General features: G+C 39.5%; 1 protein-coding gene across 1 annotated transcript; it reads left to right on the top strand.

Moving 5' to 3' along the window:
* Nucleotides 1-1364: 1364 nt before the first annotated feature.
* Nucleotides 1365-2369, top strand: LOC308295376 (chemerin-like receptor 1; the record flags this gene model as incomplete). The annotated part of the gene is made up of 1 exon (XM_080738431.1): nucleotides 1365-2369. One exon carries the CDS (start codon nucleotides 1365-1367, stop codon nucleotides 2367-2369), a length of 1005 nt encoding a protein of 334 aa, XP_080594557.1.
* Nucleotides 2370-22482: the final 20113 nt, after the last annotated feature.

The following is a 22482-nucleotide window of genomic DNA, read 5'->3' as shown; positions in this document are numbered from 1 at the left end:
TATAATTACTGGCCGGCATTGTGTTCTTTAATAAGAAGCCTTTTTATCCGATCGTTTTATGTTTTCCCATGCATTTCCTGGTGTTCCGCATGAGCCACGCCCACATCTCAGTGTTCAATAGATGGGGTTGGAACCCCATCATACGCTAATTTTGGCCCTTTTTTATTTTCCCCCTTTAATCCCAGGCCCTCGGGATACCCCTAACTTTGATTGGCTCACACAAAGTTTGTCAAGGGAGTTGTGATTGAAAAGGTTCAGAGGTGATAGTAGACACCTTTATGAACACATTTTGAGAAGAAAGCTATTGGAAAACATTTAGTTCCCTCACTATGTGCTGCAGAGAAGACCCAGGGCTAGCGTGGATGTTTGTAGTGTCTTGGCAGTGAGACCCTTGATGACACCTTGGTCTTAAGCTCTGTGTTGTTTGAAGGAAAGTGTCCTATAGGTAAATACAAGGGTCAAATGAAACCATTCAAATCATAACTAATACATACAAGGTTACACGGTTCACATTGTTTTAAAGGGCATTGTGAGTGTTTTAAAATAGTTTAAAATGCATTATGAGTGTTTTAAAATACTTTAAGGGCATTATGTGTTTTAAATACATTGAAACAACATAGTGAGTGTCAACAAGACAGTGTAAACAGTGAAATGTATCGGCCTGCTATCAGGGGGGAAACCACAACACCCACACACGTCCTCCTAGTTTACCTACAGTTTGCGTGATTTTCAGAGATAGAGTGTGTGTGTGTGTGTGTGTGTGTGTGTGTGTGTGTGTGTGTTTGTGTGTGTGTGTGCGTACGTGCGTGCGTACGTGTGCATGTCATGCGTCATGCTTATGACACCCATAGGGTGCTAGAAGGTTCTCTGAGCTCCTCCAGTGTTCACTGATCACAGTTTGAACGAAGACATTCTCTGACTGACTTCTCTTCATCACTTTGAAACAGGTATCTTTAATTTAACTTTTTTATTGTATAGACATGATCTAGAATGCGATTGATTGTTTGTTTGATTGATTGATTGATTGATTGATTGATTGATTGATTATTTTATTAGACAAAAATGGAGAACAATACAGGTATAGTCAATACAATTGAAAGGTAGTACAGTACAAGTACAGTGGCCCTGCCTAAAAGGAACATGACAAAAAATACCTTTTATGGTTGGAAGCACTCAGTGTGGGAAAAGCTTTTTAAAACATATTTTAACATGAATAAATATATCACTTACAAAATGTTGATATTGTAAAGTTGCATAGGGACCGTAAGGGTATCCCTGGTTGGCACCAAATCATTTCAGTATTACACATGGCGTGTTATAACAAGGCATTAAACCTTTATTTTGTTATTTTTGGTTTTAGGACGATGGAGATCATGGCCATCGTGTCCCCGGTCATTTACAGCCTGGTCTTTGTGCTCGGCGTGTTGGGGAACGGTGTTGTCATCTGGGTGACGGGCTTCAAAATGAAGAAAACCGTCAACACTATTTGGTACCTCAACCTCGCTGTGGCCGACATCGTCGTTTCAGCTTTCCTGCCCCTGACCATCACATCCACAGCTCTGGACGACCACTGGCCTTTTGGAACATTCATGTGCAAAATGGCCGTTACCGTTTTCGCCATGAACATGTGTGCCAGCATCTACACCCTGGTGGTCATCAGTGTTTACAGATGTGTATGTGTTGTGTGTCCAGTGTGGGCCCAGAACAACCGCAGTGTCAGGAAGGCGTCTTGGGTGAGTCTGGGTGTCTGGGTGATGGCCTTGGCTTTCAGCTCCCCTCACTTCATCTTTAGGGACACACAGCCACGCTATGATAAGGTCTGGTGTGACTACAACTTTGCACCCACTGTTAACTACAGTACAGCTGAAGTAAACCAATGGAGGGCATTGCGATATGGGGCCATGATCATCACTAATGCCCTCATAGGATTCGTGGTCCCTTTCACTGTCATTGTCTCCTGCTATTCTGTCATCATCTACCGACTCAGGAATAATCGATCGCTGGCCAGCCAATCGAGTCACTCCTTCAAAATCATGGCAGCTGTTATCACCGCATTTTTCCTGTGCTGGGCTCCCTTTCATATCATGTATCTGATTGAGCTTGCGAATGTCCTGGCGACAGAGTCCAGTGAAACACTGGATTATGTGTTCATCATCGGGAGACCCATAGTCCACGGCGTGGCACTCCTCAACAGCTGCCTGAACCCGCTGCTCTACGTGTTCATGGGTCAGGATTTCAAGGATGTTTTCCGCAGGTCTGTCCTAAAGGTGTTGGAGAAAGCCTTCACTGAAGAGCTGCCTCAGATCAACACTCCTACAAACCCAGAGAGAACCCGTCTAGAGACTGCCTTGTCTGAGACACAGGTTTAGGGTTGTCTTTGGATAGGCCTACTTTAATATGCAGAACTGTAAATGGCTTCTCTTCTCAGCACGTTCTCCAAGATTGAAACGATGATTAAATATATCCAAAATAATGTTGAAGTAACGGTTTAAAAAAGATAAGTATTGTTTGGAGGTTCTCTTTGACGTGCCACTTGTATTGTGGAGTTTCTTTCTTACTCCATGCTATTATTTCTTCTCCCTTTCTGAATAATAACAAAATGCTTGAGCTTACATGCTCTCTCTCTTTCTACATATTTTACAAGGCACTGTCCATTGTCAAGAACATATTTAAGACACTTTTTCGGTATGTTACGTTGCTTAATTTTTTGATATAAAGTATTTTACATTTGGTGGGGTGGGGGAGACTTAGAAGTTCTAAATCTACCAGTGCCTCTAGTGCTTACAAATACACCCAGCGGTTGTCCTGTGGTGTATTCATTTTGTGAACGAGACGTGACGCATTTTCTAATTAAACTCGCTTCTAATAATAAACAAATGCAACTTCCCCATTTCACATGGTTGTTATTTTTACCTTTCTGCAAAGATCCACTATGGTTGGCTGTCATATACAGTATGTGACACCCACAGAGATGGGCGAAAATACATTGAAAAGTATTTTGATACAAAATACAAATACTGGGGCAAGAAATTTATCAAAATAAAAAATATAAATACAGGCCAGAGAAATGTATTTGAGATTCAATACGTATTTTGTATTTTGAAAATACATGAAAATACATTTTATAAAAATCGATGCAATGATTAGTAACTTCATAGATTGATTTCCAAGTATTACATTAATTGCCTTTCAGAATTTCTAAGAATAAATTGACCATACTATGGTGTTTGCCTTTGTAGCAGGCAGCCTAAATGTTTACCCCTGTGTGTCAGTGTGTGAGAGCGCAGGCCAGAGTTACCGTCATCTTTGAAAGCTAGACAGGAACTATGCCAGTACTTCATAGACTGCAAAACCGCTGTGCCAGCCTTATAATAATAACTAAAACTGCACTTTGTCGAGGTGCCAACTTCCGCTTTGTGCACAAGTAGGTCATGTATGGCCATGTATGGCCTACTTGTGTGCCAGCAAAGCACGCCATGAGGTGCCCTCACCACTGGCATCACCATGGCGTTGCCAGAAATGCTGGTCCCTGATTGGGCTACAGGCTTAAACACACACAGCTACATACTGTACCTACCTACCTACCTACCTACTGTACATACATACGCAGCCGAACGGAGTACTTTCACGCTCTGCTGGCGCAAGTAATTAGAAATTGTAATCATAATGCATGTTACATTTGAAGCAAATCAAAGTCAAGTGCTATGGGTGTATCACACACACACACATGAACCACCAGAAAATGTGTCTTTCCCCCCTACAGGTAAACCTTTGTGAATGTTTAAAATGTGTCCATTTGGGAATAAAATTACATTAAAAGAGTATTTTGTATTTCAATTTCAAATACAGAAAATACTAGACCTGAAAGTATTTGGAAACAAATTACATCCAATTCTTTCCATCCCAGCCAAATACAAATTACAAAATACAAAAAAGTATTTCAAATACAAATTACAAGTATGTATTTCAAATACTGCCCATCTCTGGACACCCATAAGGTGCTAGAAGGTGCTCTGAGCTCTTCCAGTGTTCACTGATCACAGTTTGAACAAAGACATTCTCTGACTGACGTCTCTTCATCACTTTGTTTAGTAGTATTTGAAATGGATTCTTTGTTTGACCGGGAGCCAGTGGAGGTTATGGAGGACTGGTGTTATGTGGTCTCTGGTACGGGTACTGTTGAGTGGTGAGTAGGTGGGCAGCTGAATTTTGGAGGTGGGTCCTCCATGGCACCACCTCCAAAGTCCTCAATAAACTTCAATACATCCAAAATTCAGCTGCCCGCCTAGGCGCCTACTCACCAGTATCTCAGAATTGCTAAATATTCTAATTAAATTTGCTTAATTAAAACTTCCCCACTTCACATGGTTGTTATTTTTACCTTTCTGCAAAGATCCACTATGGTTAACTTGGCTGTCATATACGTGACACCCATAAGGTGCTAGAAGGTGCTCTGAGCTCTTCCAGTGTTCACTGATCAGTTTGAACAAAGACATTTTCTGACCTCTCTTCATCACTTTGAAACAGGAATGTTTTGTTTTAGGCCTACTTTCTTTATTGTATAGACGTGATCGCTATCTAGAATATAAAACTTATTTTAACATAAATAAATATATCACTTACAAAATGTTGATGTGTGAAAAAAAAGTACTGTTGTGAACAGTCCAAAAACAAGCAAGGAACAATAAAAAAGAATATATGGGTGGGTGACGTGACGTAACGTTTTCGCTGTCCTCGGTGTCAAACATGTATAAATAAAAAATATATTTGTCAAAAACCTTCTGAATATTGTGCAGGACATTAAGCTTTATGTGAACTTACTCAAGATTAAAACATTTCAAAAAATCATTTGAAAATGAATTTAGGCTAAAAAAATGTCTATTTGTGAGCCTATATCTTTTCAAAGTCAAAGCATAATGTTTTCAGTCATTTCTGATCAAAAACATTTTGTCCCCCAAACCAAAATCATTTGGTGTGACACTAGTTTGGACAAATTAAACAGGCAATTATTTGGACACCTATTGGCTAGAGAGGTCCTTCTTCTGTAAGGCTATTCAGCACTCCCAGCACAACTGCAAGACAGGTGTCTGAGGTGAGTTATGATTTTAACATTTTCATGAAATGCCATCTTGTTGAAACTTTGACAAACTCACCACTTTGGATGTCTGTTGGTGTGACACCTTTTCATTAAAAAAAGCTTAAGTTATTTGAAGTTTTGGTCATATTTCCATGTAGATCTAGGTTGCTTTGTTATAGCTAGCATGCTGTTAGCATGCTAATGTGTACATAGTAGCCTCAAGGTAAACCTAAATGCAGAAAACGTAATATGGTGTGACACTTAATCATAATGGTGTGACATGTCTGCTTGTCACGCCATATGACTTGATTGTCACACCATATGATTTATACTGTATTTAACTACAGATATAACAATAAATAACAAAATTCCATGTTTCTTTTGTACATTTAAACATTTGTTTTAAACATTTTTACATAAAATGTAATTTAGCTTCATTCAGTGATACTTCAAATTCATCAGACAGAGCAGAAACCCCTTCACAGAAACCTTAACATATTGTTTCAATCTAAACAATATTTTCTCTTTGTCTTAAACTATACATTCCATTTTCTTTTGTCAGCTGGAAAATGACAAGTGCTGAGAGAACGAGAAAGTACAGGGAGAAACTAAACAATGACCCAGTAAGGAGAGAGGAGCCAACGGGGTGAGACTGCATTTTCTACGAAGAGCAGGAGGTTGTCTGTGGCATAGCAGAACCGCAACAAGGCAGCCGGTTTGCTACCCTCACCAAATACAGCTGGCTGATGTACAATACAGTCTAAATGTATAATCTAATCTGATCTAATACTTTTGTACTTTCACTCACTGGACTGGACAGTGGACAGTGTTAAGGTAGGACCCGAGACAAAACTAGCGAAAATAGCTGATCTACAAGCTCTCAACACGTTGTGCTGCGAGAGCTTGTAGATCAGCTATTTTCGGAGTTGCGCAACCCAACACTCTTTAGCTAGTGGAGATGTGGTGTAATGTCATGATTCCTAATTACATTTGTTCAACACAAAATGCTGTGTTCAAGTTCAGGAGACTTCGGAAAAAAGCAATTTACCTGAATGCTGAGTTCTGTTCCCACTAATTGGTGTTAATCAAATGTTGCCTTGGCTCCAAGTGTGGCTATGCGCCTTATTGTCTCTTTAGGATCCTTCTGCCGTGGGCCGGCAGAAGACTTAGGTGTGCGTAGCATTCCTGTGCACATCCTCATCTTCCATCTACTACTACAATTCTTTCTTATCCCATGTTAAAGCCCTACAATAATATCCTGTTCAGAAATATTAAGGCCATGTTATCCTGGGTAATTGTTTAATCAATCAGTAAAGTTCAGTACTCACTAATAGGTAGGTTAAAACACAGTTTGCTTTGACACATGAAGATGATGATCATACGGTGTGACACTAAATCATTTGGTGTGACATTCCAAATAGTGAAAAATCATACCTTTATTAATGATTAAACCAAAAAAATGTTTATGGATTACATAGAGAATATTATCAGGAAGAGTCACAAATATTTGTGTAATTTTAGAGAAAGTTTTGACAGAATACATTTAAAATATGTTGTAAGATCATGAACATGGGCCTCACACAGAGTGTCGATTATGAAAAAAATATACAGATATAATTAATTTTCAAAAAACTATAGTGGATCACTGGTTAGTTATGATAAAGGACTTTGATAAAGTGAGTAAATTAAGAAAGATGTACTCCATTTTCATTTTATGAACAATTATTTTCATGTCACACCATATGACGATTTTAGGCACAAGTACAACAAACTGCTGAATAAAGTCTGATTCCAATAAAATATCTAAAAACAAAATGTATTTCCATAAGGTTGAGAGTGAGTAGAACAAAAGTAAATAACTTTTATGCCTGCAATTTAAAGTTTTTTTAAAAACACATTTTTTGGGGCGTCACGTCACTGACCCATATACATAAAGTGTCAAAAAAGCTATCACAATAAAATAAGAATATATACATATAGTGTCAAAAGAGCTATCACAATAAAAAGAAGAATAGGCCTACCGGTATATACATAAAGCGTAAAAAAAAAAAACATTCAACGCTCATAAGTGTCACGTCACACACAAATAGCAATACTTAAAGCACAACTTAACAATGCAGTGCCAAACAAAAGTGTTCATAACAGTCAATGCCAAGTCAGTGCAACACAAGTATCTCACCTCAAAAAGAAGAAAACAGACATACAGTAATTACTGTATGTCTTTTTTCTTCTTTTTTGGGAGACTCCTCTGAGTACCACCAGAGGGGGCTCAATTACCACCAGTGGTACCTGTACCACAGGTTGAGAACCACTGTCCCTAGTTCATCATCAAGGTTCGAGGTTGTACTCTATTCTTACGTATTTTGTACAGGTACATAAGAGTAAAACTTTTCTTTTTGTTTGGGCTTCCTTCAGACAATGTAGTGGTAGTCCTATACAGTATATAAAATAACAGCAAAACAACAACAAAAAGTGATAATAATAATACTGGCGTAGGAAAGAAAGAGAGTGCAAAGGCAAAGAGAATGAAAAAAGCATCCTCAGCTCAGCTGTTCTGTAAAGTTTGGTATATTGTATTAATACACCAATGGCATTTTCTTTCCGTAGGCCTAATAGCTACTGTGCTTTCACTTTTCGTAAACAACTCCACAGTGTGTTCTATGTGCAACAGGTTGGAATATTTAAAAACGTCACAATATATATTTATGTACAGTAGGTGCAGTTCAGCTTCACGGTACCTATTTATGGCGCGAGCATAATAGTGTAGGGAAGGGACGAATGGAATGGGGGGGAGGGGGGAGGGGAGGGTTTGGCTAGTGATTCTTTTTGCCCTGGACCATTCTCATCTTTGACAGTTTGTTCATGTGCCTTGTTTGTGGAAATAAGCTTTTTTTGCAGTCTGTTGCTAGTAGGTACAGTAGCTTTGAGACTGCGTAGTAGTCGTTTTCCATGCGGCAACATTTTGAACAGATACACATAATAAGACATAATAAGACAGAATGCAGTTCCGCGGCAGGTGAAAGTGCCAGAGAATGTATTCGCTCTTTCTACTATTCTGTCTTTGTTTCTGTCTAATAAAATATATTAGCTCTAATTACCAACACATTATGTCTTATTATGGCTTTATTCTGTCTTATTATGTCTTATTGTGTCTTAAAGTGTACTGTAAAAGAGGATGGGACCGATAATTCGACAGTAAATTATCGCGGAAACAGGTGGATACAGTAGTCTGTATACATCATATAAGGTTATGAATTCATTGTATGGCACTGCAGTTGTTTTGTTTTGCCAGGAGAAGGCGCAGTACCCCGTGTAATGACACGCAAAATAAGGCCTAGGGTCAGGTCAGAACATATTATCACACCCAAACCGAGTTGCAAAAATAGATGGATTTATTACATTGAAGTCAGGTTTAGGAGTGTTTTTACACAATGTATCAAATAATAAGTAGTATAAATATATATAGAGGTAGTTGGCAGTACTCGTATCTAGAATAAAGATATATAATAATACTACTAGTCTTCGATATAAGTTGGTAGAAGGAGAAGATTAGTTAAGAGTAAGCAAGTTAAAGCGAGGGACCGGCGGCATAAAGCCGCGGCCCATACACAATATTACACAAGCTGGCAATAAGCAAAACACTGGCCCAAAACACAAATTAACAAAACGAAATAATAATAAGCTAATTACATAGATAACAAAAAGATCACAACTCATCCAAAATACCTTTCCGAAGGGTCAGGAAACAAGCAGTAATTCGAACACAAAAACAAAACAATGCGGCTCAGCGGGGAGGCTGCTGCTGGCAAGACTCAAGGTGGTATGGCCAACGTCGCCATTTTATAGCAGTGGCGTTGGGCGGGGACGTCTCCCCTTCCGCTGCCGTCACTCCTCATCATCACTCTCCAACCACCGAGTCATCTCAATCTCCCCACACTTCTGCTGTCGCCGCCCGCATTGGCAGACCCCTGAACCCGCCTCCCCTCCATCCACTATACCAGGGAAATACAGCAGACAGATCACGGCAGACAGCAGAATACACCATAATACCAATAATATTAATAATAACAGGGCATCAGCCCTGACACCCAGTAACCACTAACCCTAACCCTAACCTTAACCTCAGTAAAACTATGCCTAAACCTAACCCTAACCCCTAACCCTAACCACACCCGGTGCGCATTTCCATTCCCATTATTAACTCTTGATAATGATCCAGGTAATCACAAATTGACTTCAGGATTTCACATTGTATAGGCCTACATCTCATATAGTTTACCAGTAGCCTATACTAGTTAGACGCCTCAGGGCGACATGCGACCTTGCCCTACATCTGGCCAGTGATGTATATCAGACCAGTTACTCAATCTCAACAGTGCCTGTATATGGGCATGTTCTGACATGCCCATTTATGGGCATTCCCTTAATATTGTTGACTCTGGGACAGGGTTCTCCATATGAGCATAAAACGGACAAGGATAATTAATTTGCAAGTGTGATCTAGGAATGCCCATATATGGTCATGTTCTGACATCAAATTGTCGACTATATGGCCATAAAATATATGGGCATAGAAGGGACATCAAGCCAGAGCATGAGGTCAGAGCAGCAAACCCATACTGTTAAGCATGGTTCCCCTGACATCACAGTGACATCAGAGCATGATGTCAGAGTGACAAAAATGTGTAAGGACTGACTGACTGAACAGACAGACAGACGGAGACAAGCTGCAACATTTCTCATGGTATACTGCGACCTTCGCAACAAGTGTCAAATACTGTGGTATTGACTTCTCAAAACTCTATTAACAATAACACAAGAACGTAGTAAAGAATAACAAGAAAATATTTTAAAAAAAACTAGAAAAAGTTATCCTCGGAGCACAGGTCTCTAAGACTTAGAGACTAAGTACAGTACTTGAGTAAATATACTTAAGTTACTTTACACCACTGCTTTTTTCCAGTCCTTTCCTTCAGACACCAGTGGTACACCTGTAAAAGGGTCCAGGCAGACAGCTGGGGGAAATCTCGTTATTCCTACATCCCATTTGTCTGACTATTAGGGTTAGGTTTAGGTTTAGGCATAGTTTTACTGAGGTTAGGGTTCACCAGGTTAGTATTCACCAGCGTCAGACTAATGGGACGTTGTAATATCGTTCCCAGACAGCTGTCCGTTTGGGCAGGTGAGGAGACATCACCATGCAGTCACCTTTCAACCCAATAGTCCAGGCATTCTATGGATTATAAAGGGTTAACCTCAAACAAATTGCAACAGAAACGCTTTAAACTCCTTTTGTTTCATGAATATGTTAGTAACAACATATCAAAAGTCCTAAGAAATCCCAGTGGTGGAACTATAATTCATGTAGTGATGGATGTGTGGGCCCGGCCGTCTCCCACTTCTGCTTCCAAGATCTCGTCAACCATGTGTTGATAGACAGGTCCAGGGGCGTCACAAGGTGGGGGAAAGTGGTACTGAGTTACTAGAGCCCAAGGTGGAGGGGCCTTCATTATTTTATACTTTAGCTATTGAAAAATAGCAGATATAAAAGCTCACAGCGCGGCACCGAATGTGTGCAAATCTTTGAATATATAGTATGTATTTGTTAAGCAAACATTTGTAACTAAAATTTTGCTTCTTAGGGGGTCTTTATACCAGGACGATTGGAAACGCTGCCGGTCTCGTTTTGGATTTATTACCCAAAAAACGTCGCGTTTACACCTTGTTGTTGGTTCGTTTTTCTGTGTTTATACTACAAGTTGACAATGCATGAATTCAAGCAAAATGTGTCATGTTCCCAGCCTACATAGGCCTATACTGTGTATTTACCCTTCAACTATAAAATATATATTGTTTTTAATGAGACATGCTTTGTAATTAGGCTATGCTCCCAAATCCATATTATTATCGTCTGTTCGCATATTCAATGAGTCCCGCAAAAGGAGGTTTTTAGCGAGGTGAAGTGAAACACCAACAAAAGTCACCTGGAAGATGAAGGTCGGAACATTTATAGCCTATGGAGCATATTTCTGGACATTATCTACGGGGATGGGCTATATTAAGTGAGTTCTGTCTTCTATCTGCAACACAGAAGTATAACGCACCATGCGAGGCAACTAACGGAGTAGGCTAGCCTACAGAGGCACATATGGGTATGGTAGTCTACCATACCTTGATTACAAGGGAAAATAATAAAATGTACTTCTTAAAATAAATTCATCATGCCTGTTGCTAAGTATTGGCAACATGACTGTCTTGCATGCGTGCCTTGCACGTGCAAGACCAGACAACAGTCATGTTGCCATACCTTAGCTCTTACTGAACTGACGCACTGCACTGGGATGCGGCGCAATGGAGGATGATGTGCCGTCGCCGTCGCAAAATAAACTAACGGAATAAATTAATGAACTGACGCCATACGCCACTGGCAGTCTGTTATTTCACTGGAAGTCACAATCATAGCCTTCCGTTATGGCTTTAAGTAAATTGCCTAGTTTGGAAGCAACATGCGTGCCTTAAGAGGAGGCTAGACGCACTGGAGAGAAAAAGCGACATGATTTCTTTGACTGGAGGAGAGGGAGCGAGGATATGGAGGAAGTTTTTGTGATGGTCTCTGACTGACTGGACAGTTATGTTTATTCTGTCTGTCTGTCTGTCTGTCTGTCTGTCTGTCTGTCTGTCTGTCTGTCTGTCTGTGTCTGTCTGTCTGTCTGTCGGCAAGACTCAGCATATTACAATAACTCACTCATTACCTGAAGTCCGCTGCGTCTGTGATGTGGCGCGGTGCATGAAGAATTAATCCAGTATTTTTTGGTGAGAAGTTGAAAAAGGGGGACGCAAAATAGTCATTAATCATTGGTTTGCTTTGCTTAGAATGGAATACCATAGCCTAATGGTTTAATTTAACTTTGCGGAGAGGAGAGCTGTTGCAACTCTGACAGGCCAGCTAGGGTACCAGCCCAGGTGCGACGACTTGTGCGTAATTAGACATTTTTAAAAGGCTTTCATATAGACTACTCCTGACATTTTTCAAATGAGGTGTGTGCTAATAGATCACTGGGCTATTTTCTGGGTTTTAATTAGGCCTACAACAACACAAATAATAATAATACATTTTCGGTTAGTCTGACAGACTGACACTTATATGCAGCAGGGGAAGGGGAGCAGAGGAGGGGGTGCTATGACATCATCGCACTCTCCCTCACGGCCGAATTCCGATATTACACCGTTGCGAAACTGATGCGAAACCGCAGAAATGCACTTTCAGAGCCGAATTCGGAAAAGTATCGGTTAGGGTCATGAAACCGCGTCTCCGTGTGTCAAAATGGCCGAATCAATAGTAAAAACTATCGTCTACAAAAAAATCGACCTCATGTAATGACCCCCTTAGGCTGTATTGCGTGGCTGGTATTGTTCGGTTTTGTTCCCGGCCCATGGGCACTACATAAACTTTGCTTCATTAGAAAGATCTATTAGCAAGTAAGAAACAAAAAGTTCTCCGCGTGTCACTTGCACAATCTTTGTCACCAGCCAGAAATGTATTTAATGGGGATAACAAAAAAACAAAAATCTTGTGCTGCTGTTTTTGCTTGTAAAATTTGCTATATTGATTTTGGCAACACAAAATCTTTCTCAAATGTCATAAATACATCTACCTAACATCTGAAACAAGTATTGGTGCCTTAGTATACTCATATGTAAATTTAGATCATGTAATGTAGTAAATTTGTTGAAGGAAACGCTTCAATGTAAGTGATTGTCAGTGACTGTAATTTTGTTATAATGACAAGTAAACTTGGTGTCTATTTCATGGTTTCACATCAAGAAAAACTCAATGGAATACTTATCTTCATGATTGGGTGTGTCTGGATCTATAATTTACATATTTCCAAGATGGATGCCACCCGAAAATGAGCTTTACTATGACTTTTACAGTGACAGCTGGCTGTTATGACAAAAGCAATATGAACACATTTGGTCAGTTTTACCTCAGATTCTATCAAGAGTTGTGGGGATGATTGTGGAGAAAAATCAGAGAAAACATACATACAGCTAAATGTATCTTAAAGATGTCATTTTTAATTCATCACATTGCTGAACCACCTACTCCCAGTCCCAAGTGTTTCTTGTCAGCAAGCAAAGACAGACAGAAGTCCAGGTCTCCTGAGGACTGGGAAGTTGGAGATTCTAGAGACTTCATCAGATAGCCTGGCTGAAGACCTTTTACTTGTGTGGACAATAATATATACCAGAAACACATAGAAGAGCAAGCCCTGAATTACCATAACATGTGTGTAACTCTGAGAACCATTTGGTTCCATTTGTACAATCTCAGAGTTAAGGGCGTAAATATGCCAAAATGTCACAATGTCCATAGATATTCTAAAGAAAACCTGTCAACCTCGAATTCAGTAATTGGGTCTTATGATCAAAAACAAGACATTATAAGATATAAATTCAGCCACTGACACATTTTGTCCGTAGTACAGACATATTGATGACCCCTGGATGAAAGTGATAGGGATGAGTAATATACGCACCATGTCAGCATGTAAAATTACTATAGCTAAATACTCATTTTATTTCAAGATTTGCTTTTATCACATTTAAATGCAATACATACATGTGGGAGGAAAAAGCATAGCATTTGCTGTATTTTGTCACAGCCTTACGTTTACTTATGCTGCCAACATTTGTATGTGTTTTTGTTTTGGTTGGGGGGTGTCTTGATGTAGCCTACAAATGACAGATGTTGGGACACTCTGTGGTACTTAAATACATATTTTATACCTGACATGACCTTTTGTGCATTTATTATAATAGTCTTGTCCATTTTGGGATTTGTTTCCAATTTAGGTGGTTGTGATAGCAGTTTGGTTGATTTTCATCCATTTCTGGCTAAGGTACCTTTCATTACACAGTTGGCTGTGATATGTGTTATGTATGAGACATAAGCGTTTAGCTAAATTTACTATGTGTATGTTTCATTTTGCTGGGTGCCAATCACATACATTGAGGCGTTTTCTTCAACAAATTAGCTATATTTCATGACCTAAATTCACATATGAGAATACTAAGCAGGGCAGGAATTTCAGGGAGGCCATGAAGGCCATGGCCGTAGTTGCCCCTCAGTTTGGCCTTGTGCCCCTCAAACCAATGGCATGACCTGAGGCCACGGTGGCCTTACTGCAGCTACCTGTACCCCTATCCCTATAAACTTCTTTGCCTTTTTTGAAGCGGTGAAAACCGCTTCCTATGAGTGGCTTTGTGTGTCCCACGCCCATATATGGTCACTCCAGGCCAGAATGAACAGGTTTTTTCTGTCTGTACGTCCAGAATATCAGTCCAGAATGAATAGGCTTTTTCAAAAAGCAAAATGTGTGTCCCATGTCCATATATGGCCATTTCAGTTTAGAATGAATAGGCTTTATCTGTCCCATACGTCCCGGTCTGATGATTGGAATCTTTGAGGATTGGTCAAGCTTCACATGATAATTTGGCCCTCCATTCTTTATATATTCATTCAGAATATATAAAGAATGTAGAATTCAGAATATATAAAGAATGAATAGATCACAGAGTCCATAACTGTATAGATGTATAGATCACAGAGTTCATAACTCTAGAACACATAGAATAAAAGTTCACCGCTTCACTTCGAACCGAGGTTTGATTTTTTTGATTTTTGAAAACATTTTAAAATACTTCAAATAGCCGATCTACATCGGCAGGGGTCATCAACATGTCTGTACACGGACAAATGGGTCTGTGGCAAGACTTGTCCATGTCCGTGGCACATTTAGTATTTTGGTTATCATGTGTACATAATCTATCATAAATATTCAATAATAATAATAATAATAAAGCATTTGTTTTAATTATTTTGGATGATGATAAGTGGCAGGATGATTAATATGTTGTGTTGGCTACATGATTGCATCAAGTGAGGATGCAATGACAAGACAAGACAAGACAAGACAAGACAAGACAAGACAAGACAAGACAAGACAAGACAAGACAGAGAGAGAAGTAATGTTTGCTAATACTGGTTCCACTGGTATACCTTACATCACACCACTTACGCACTGTCTTTCTCATCATCATATAATACTTGTTCACCGTGTAAATTAACACAGGATTGACCCTGGCAGCATATGGGTCAGTGACGTGCCGCCCCCAAAAATGTGTTTTTAAAAAAACTTTAAATAGCAGGCATAAAAATTATTTACTTTTGTTCTACTCACTCTCAACTTTATGGAAACACATTTTGTTTTTAGATATTTTATTGGAATCAAACTTTATTCAGCAGTTTGTTGTACTTGTGCCTAAAATCGTCATATGGTGTGACATGACAATAATTGTTCATAAAATGAAAATGGAGTACACTTTTCTTAAGTTACTCACTTTATCAAAGTCCTTTATCATAACTAACCTGTGATCCACTATAGTTTTGTGAAAATTAATTAAATCTGTATTTCTTTTTCATAATCAACACTCTGTGTGAGGTCCATGTTGTCGATCTTTCAACATATTTTAAATTTATTCTGACAAAACTTTCTCTAAAATTACACAAATATTTGTGACTCTTCCTGATACTATTTTCTATGTAATCCATACAATCTTTTTTGGTTTCATCATTAATAAAGGTATGATTTTTCACTATTTGGAATGTCACACCAAATGATTTAGTGTCACACCGTATGATTATATCTTCATGAGTCAAAGCAAATTGTGTTTTAACCTACCTATTAGTGAGTACTGAACTTTACTGATTGATTAAACAATTACCCAGGAAAAACAGCAACAGTAAAATTGCTTTAACATTAAAGCTATACTATGTAACTTTTTTAATAAAACAAATCTTAAAATTGTCCTAATTATTAAATCTCTAAAGTTTTAGAACACCCACTCTGTTCATTTCAGCTCCCAAAGCATTTTCTTTATATGTGTTCTACTGAGCCCTGGTGGCTGTGACCGGGGCTGTTTTTCCCGGCAAAATTACATCATATGCATCATTCTGTACACGTGTCTCCCTACCGGCCAATCAAAGCCCAGATCATACACTGCCGAGCTCTTCAGGAAATACACTGCAGTGTTTACAATGGGCTAGGAGTCTAGCATGTATCTCCCCAACCGAGGCTCGTAGAGGGACACGAAAGACCTCGGTCCGCGGCGAAAAACGGCCGAAAAACGGCCGAAAAAAGCAGACGCGACCGCGGTTTGCTATAACGCTACTGACCACTAGTTGAGCAACTTACACAGTATAGCTTTAAATAACATGGCCTTAATATTTCGGAACAGGATATTATTGTAGGGCTTTAACATGGGATAACAAAGAATTGTAGTAGAGGGATGATGAGGATGTGCACAGGAATGCTACGCACACCTAAGTCTTCTGCCGGCCCACGGCAGAAGGATCTTAAAGAGACAATAAGGTGCATAGCCACACTGGGAGCCAAGGCAACATTTTATTAACACCAATTAGTGGAAACAGAACTCAGCATTCAGGTGAATTGTTTTTTTCCGAAGTCTCCTGAACTTGAACACAGCATTTTGTATTGAAAAAATGGAATCATGACATTACACCACATCTCCACTAGCTAAAGAGTGCTGGGTTGCGCAACTCCGAAAATAGCTGATCTACAAGCTCTCGCAGCACGACACGTTGAGAGCTTGTAGATCAGCTATTTTCGCTATTTTTGTCTCGGGTCCTACCTTAACACTGTCCAGTCCAGTGAGTGAAAGTACAAAAGCATTAGATTAGATTAGACAAGACAAGACAAGACAAGACATTTAGAGTAGACTGTATTGTACATCAGCCAGTCATATTTGGTGAGGGTAGCAAACCGGCTGCCTTGTTGCGGTTCTGCTATGCCACAGACAACTTCCTGCTCTTCGTAGAAAACGCAGTCTCGCCCCTTTGGCCAGACAAAACCATTTTTAATTTTTCCAATTTGATTCATGCAGTTTATCTCTAGCCCCTCCTTATTAATGGTAACAATCTGCCCCAGAGTTCAAAAAGGGAGCACGCACATCCAAAACAAAGTAGTACCAGGTGCTGGGCAAAAAATACGTACAATTGAAGGAGAGGAATGTCCGCACACTGGATAGAAGCTCCCAGGAGTAGTTTTATTAATAAAAATTCAGCGTGACAACGTTTCGACCCCTCACGGGGTCTTCATCAGGTCTAGTGAAGAACAGAGTAGGCTAGCCAGTTAAATAACCGGAAAGAGGACACATTAATGACATGCGTAACAGCTGGGGTGATCAACTTAAGGACACACCCACCAAGATCTGTACATGAAGTTAACACAGTGTAGTATTAAACATTTTTACAAGATCTTGAGCAGTAGAAAGGGCTAAACAGCCTGTAATTAAATAATCTACCAGAAATAAAACTGGTTAAAGCTATAAAAAGTAGCTAGTAAAAAAACATGTATACAATACAGTGTCCCTCAATAAACGCCTAACAGAAAGACCAAAAGAAAAATAAATAAATAGTATACAAAAAGTATTCAAAATAGTAAGTGAAATAATGCTGGACTATAACAACAAATAAATAGTTACAAAAAACACAATAGTACACAATAATAAGAGTACCCAAAGCAAAAAAGCAGTGAACAAACAAACCAAAAGTTTAATTAATTACAAAAAAGTTAATTAATTATAAAAAAGGTTTCACATCGAACTCCTCATTGAGTCCACAGGGGGACATAGTATTGAGTGTATGAGACGGTTGTGATCGTCCCCCCGAGGAGGCATATCTACTTTTTCAATCCCCCAATAACGGAACGAGGTGATGCTATGGCCATATTTTTTGAAATGTGCTGCCACGGGATTACGTTCATCGCCACATCTAATGTTGCTCCTGTGTTCGCTAATTCTAGTGCGGAGAGCTCTGTTAGTCTTGCCTATGTAGGCAAGCCCACAGGGGCACTTGATAAGATAGACTACAAAAGTTGTGGAGCAAGTAATGGTACCTCGTATAGCCACCTCTTTACCGTTATGTGGATGTGTAAAATGTTTGCATCTGGTGGTGTAACCACACTGTGCACAGTTTGAGCATTTAAAGTTGCCCTGAGGAATGTCAGATAAAAAGTTAGAGTTAGAACTAGGTTTCGTATATGAATGGACCAACAGGTCTCTAAGATTAGGAGGGCGTCTGAACACCAATTTAGGAGGTTCCTTGAAAACCTGCTTAAGTCTGGGATCAGATTGGACTATGTGCCAGTGTTTGAGTAGGATTTTCCTTACCTCAAAGCCCATGGGTGAATACCTAGTGACACACAGAGGTGAATTATTCCTCTGTTGTTGTCGTGTAGTGGGTTTTAGACATTCCTCCTGTGACACAGTTTTAAACCGTTGAGAAGCGATACTAATCCATTCTGGATTGTAACCCCGTACCTGGAATCTGTTCGTAAAATCATCAGCTTGTCTTTTGTAATGCTCATCTGCGCTGCACACCCTCCTGGCCCTATGAAATTGACTAATAGGGAGACTTTTAATAAGGTGTCTAGGGTGAAAACTGTCCCCACGAAGTAAAGTGTTTCTGTCAGTGGGTTTCCTGTAGAGATCTGTCTGCAGAGTCTCTCCTTGTTTTAACACCCAGACATCCAAAAAACTAATTTTGGTGTCACTGAATTCAAGGGTAAATTTAAGATGATCGTTACAAGAATTGAGGTAGCGGTGGAAATTGTGTAAATTTTCCACCGAGTCATTCCAAACAATAAAAATGTCATCAATATACCGATTAAAAGAAAACAATCTGCCCCACACATGGCTTTCCCTCATATTTGATTATGACCAACTGTCCTTGTGTGTATTCATCTGAAGAGGTGTCTGAATCCTCAGCTTGGGCCTCTCCAATAGATGCACTTGTGTCCAGCACCTGAGTAGAAGACCTTCAGGAGGAGACATTTAAATGTCATTTATTTGTCAGGTAGATTGTTCTTAGTAGTAAAATGTAATTACTAGCAGGTGCTCTCAAGTTTGCCAAGCATATACTCACTGAGCTCCGGAAGCTGTTTTGGGCCTGCAGCTGAGCTGGGAAGGGGGCAGTTCCGCAGATGGGCCACCACTTAGTTAAGGAAGAAAAGGAATGAATCGATGACAATGGAATGAAAAGGAATGAATCGATGACAATGGAATGTATAGTTTAAGACGAAGAGAAAATATTGTTTCGATTGAAACAATATGTTAAGGTTTCTGTGAAGGGGTTTCTGCTCTGTCTGATGAATTTGAAGTATCACTGAATGAATCTAAATTAAATTTTATGTAGCCTACATTTTTTTTAAAACAAATGTTTAAATGGACAAAAGAAACATGGGACTTTGTTATTTATTGTTATATCTGTAGGAAAATACAGTATATATCATATGGTGTGACAATCAAGTCATATGGCGTGACAAGCAGACATGTCACACCATTATGATGAAGTGTCACACCATATTACGTTTTCTGCATTTAGGTTTACCTTGAGGCTACTAGGTACACATTAGCATGCTAACAACATGCTAGCTATAACAAAGCAACCTAGATTTACATGTAATTATGACCAAAACTTCAAATAACTTTAGCTTTTTTAATGAAAAGGTGTCACACCAACAGACATCCAGAAGTGCCACACTTGTCAAAGTTTCAACAAGATGGCATTTCATGAAAATGTTAAAATCATAACTCATCTCAGACACCTGTCTTGCAGTTGTGCTGGGAGTGCTGAATAGCCTTACAGAAGAAGGACCTCTTTAGCCAATAGGTGTCCAAATAATTGCCTGTTTAATTTTTCCAAACTAGTGTCACACCAAATGATTTTGGTTTGGGGGACAAAATCTTTTTGATCAGAAATGACTGAAAACATTATGCTTTGACTTTGAAAAGATATAGGCTCACAAATAGACATTTTTGTGAGCCTAAATTCATTTTTAAATGAATTTTAGCAATTCTTTTTCTTAGTTTTATTCAAGTTCCCACTTTGAGAAACAAGGTCGGGACAGTCACACCATATGAGTTTTGCCATGTTTGGTTGAAAATTCGGAATGAAATGTTTTAATCTTGAGTAAGTTCACATAAAGCTTAATGTCCTGCACAATATTCAGAAGGTTTTTGACAAATATATGTTTTATTTATACATGTTTGACACCGAGGACAGCGAAAACGCTACGTCACGTCACCCACTATACATGTTTTACAGCAAAAGTGGTGAAATTGATATATAAAGTTATACACCCCAAACTAAAAACATAAAGCATGTTTGAGGTGGTGGTTGAGGCATATCAACTCATGTAGATTCACAAAGGAAGCTCAAAGAGGTTTAAAACTTGCCATACTTGAAGCCAGGGCATCCTCATACATTCTAGAAAAGAACAAATGTCAATATCTGAAATTGAAGTGGGAGATGTGTTCATTTGAACACATACCTACATTAGGCGCAAATGCAAATCTATGTAGAATGCTCTCTTTACTTTGTAGTGACTCTGCATGGATTGCCATATCAACACATATGAGGGCTTGTTGGGAAGGAGTGCTTCTACTGAATTCAGCGATACCAATTGTGTAGGCTTGTACAGGCCTACTCATTAAGTTGTATCACTGAACAAATATGGTGTCCCAAATGGGGTAAAATCTAAACTGTCCCAAAGAAATCTATATTATCACACTGATTGGTTTTATTTTCAATTCACTTATCAAGGGTGGAAAATGTTTACATATTCACTTGATTAGAAGTCCCTAAAATGTATGTCCCAAAGTTGAGAACATTTGACATTGTATGCAACCTCTACAATAGTGCAGAAAGCACTCTGAGCTAACACAGACAGTTTAGTGTAGGCAGATGGGCGGGCGTGACAAATCTCTCCGCAAGTCTACGACCTAGCATGTGTTCTCCCCCCACCCCCCTCTGCTCCTCTGCGTCATGACGTCAACGAATTTGGTGCAACGGACGTCTGCATCTGATTGGTTAGGGAAATTCTACACTTCCGCCAACAGTGATTTTAATGGGTTCGTCCAGGCTTCTTTTTCTTCCGATCGCCAAACGAAGCCTGGGTTTTGGAGGCTATGCAGAGAGAAATGCAGGCCTACAACAGAACTCAAATCATTTAGCAAACCTGGCTGAGGTAAACAAAGCTTCGCCCATTTGATGCTCAAGATTATCCTCATTAAAGCAAGTTCGATTCTGAAGAGTTTATATAATTTTAACATATTTGACATAACAGTCGAGTTATACTACAGGATGTGGCTCCACCTGTTCTATCTGTATCATAACATCTACGTGGGCTACTTCATAAACTGACAAGTAAATCATTGCAATGTGAAGAGATGAGAAAGACCTTTCTAAATCAAGTAGCTAATAAGCTAACTGAAGAGTGACCTAGCTTAAAGTTTCATTGAGCATGGTTTCTGCCCAATTTGAGACATTTAGCGCGATGCAAGATTACCTCTGGACAGACGCACTGACCCTATTACAAACAGCATCTTATTTCAGAGTCACGCCATAAAGAAAACCTCCACCGGCTGTCAGTCTGTCTGTCTGTCAAGTGTCAATCAGTCTGTCCGTCACACGTCACGTCACACTTTTGCCCTACTCATATCTCCGCCATTGTTGCCCATACCCATGCCAAACTCTGCACACACACACTCCTTGGCTGCCAAACCACAACCTCCACCCATTTCTCACATGGCCCACTTCTAGTGCCACCATGAGGCCGATTCTTGCTTAACACATTTTTAGACACTGCTCCTACAGATTTTGCCCTAAAATCACGCAAAGCAGTACACAGTATCTCTAAAGTCATGTCATCAACATCGATCTGTCCCATTTCCAATATTCCCTCCTGATTGGATACCATTGCCTTCTAAAGTTTGTGTATGCGACCTGACGGTCGCTTATCTCCCAATTTAGGGAGTCTTACTGGTATTATACGTTGGACATTGCGAGTATAGGCTGCCTGAGCCTTTGACACCAACATTTCACGGAACACTGACAGGCTTATCATATCACAATCAAATGTCTGGAATCTTGAAGATCTGGTTTCTTGTTGACTTCATTAGTTAGTTATGTTTGGTTATGCCAGACCTTTTCGACTGGAATGAAAAGGAGGCGGGGCTATCGGTGACAGGAGGTTCATAACCACACTGTTACGTGTTTGTTGTCTAGTTTCATGCTGTACAGAAACATCACCCTTCACAGGTAAGGATATTTTATTTGATACCATTATGGTTATCCAGTGGTGGAGAATAACCAAGCACATTTACTTGGTTATTGTGTGCATATTCTTGCTTAATGTACTGTATTATTTATTTATTTATTTATTTGTTTGTTTGTGTTTGTTCAGTCGGGTTCATTGCGCTTTAGATTTTTGCCTCACAGTCCATCATAGTGTGAACTATACCTGCCACGTATTCCCACT

Source organism: Nannobrachium achirus (assembly GCF_963921795.1).
Source record: "Nannobrachium achirus genome assembly, chromosome: 12".
Classification (NCBI taxonomy): Eukaryota; Metazoa; Chordata; class Actinopteri; order Myctophiformes; family Myctophidae; genus Nannobrachium; species Nannobrachium achirus.
Note: the sequence above shows the minus strand (reverse complement) of the source record. Positions and strands in the feature narration are given on the sequence as shown.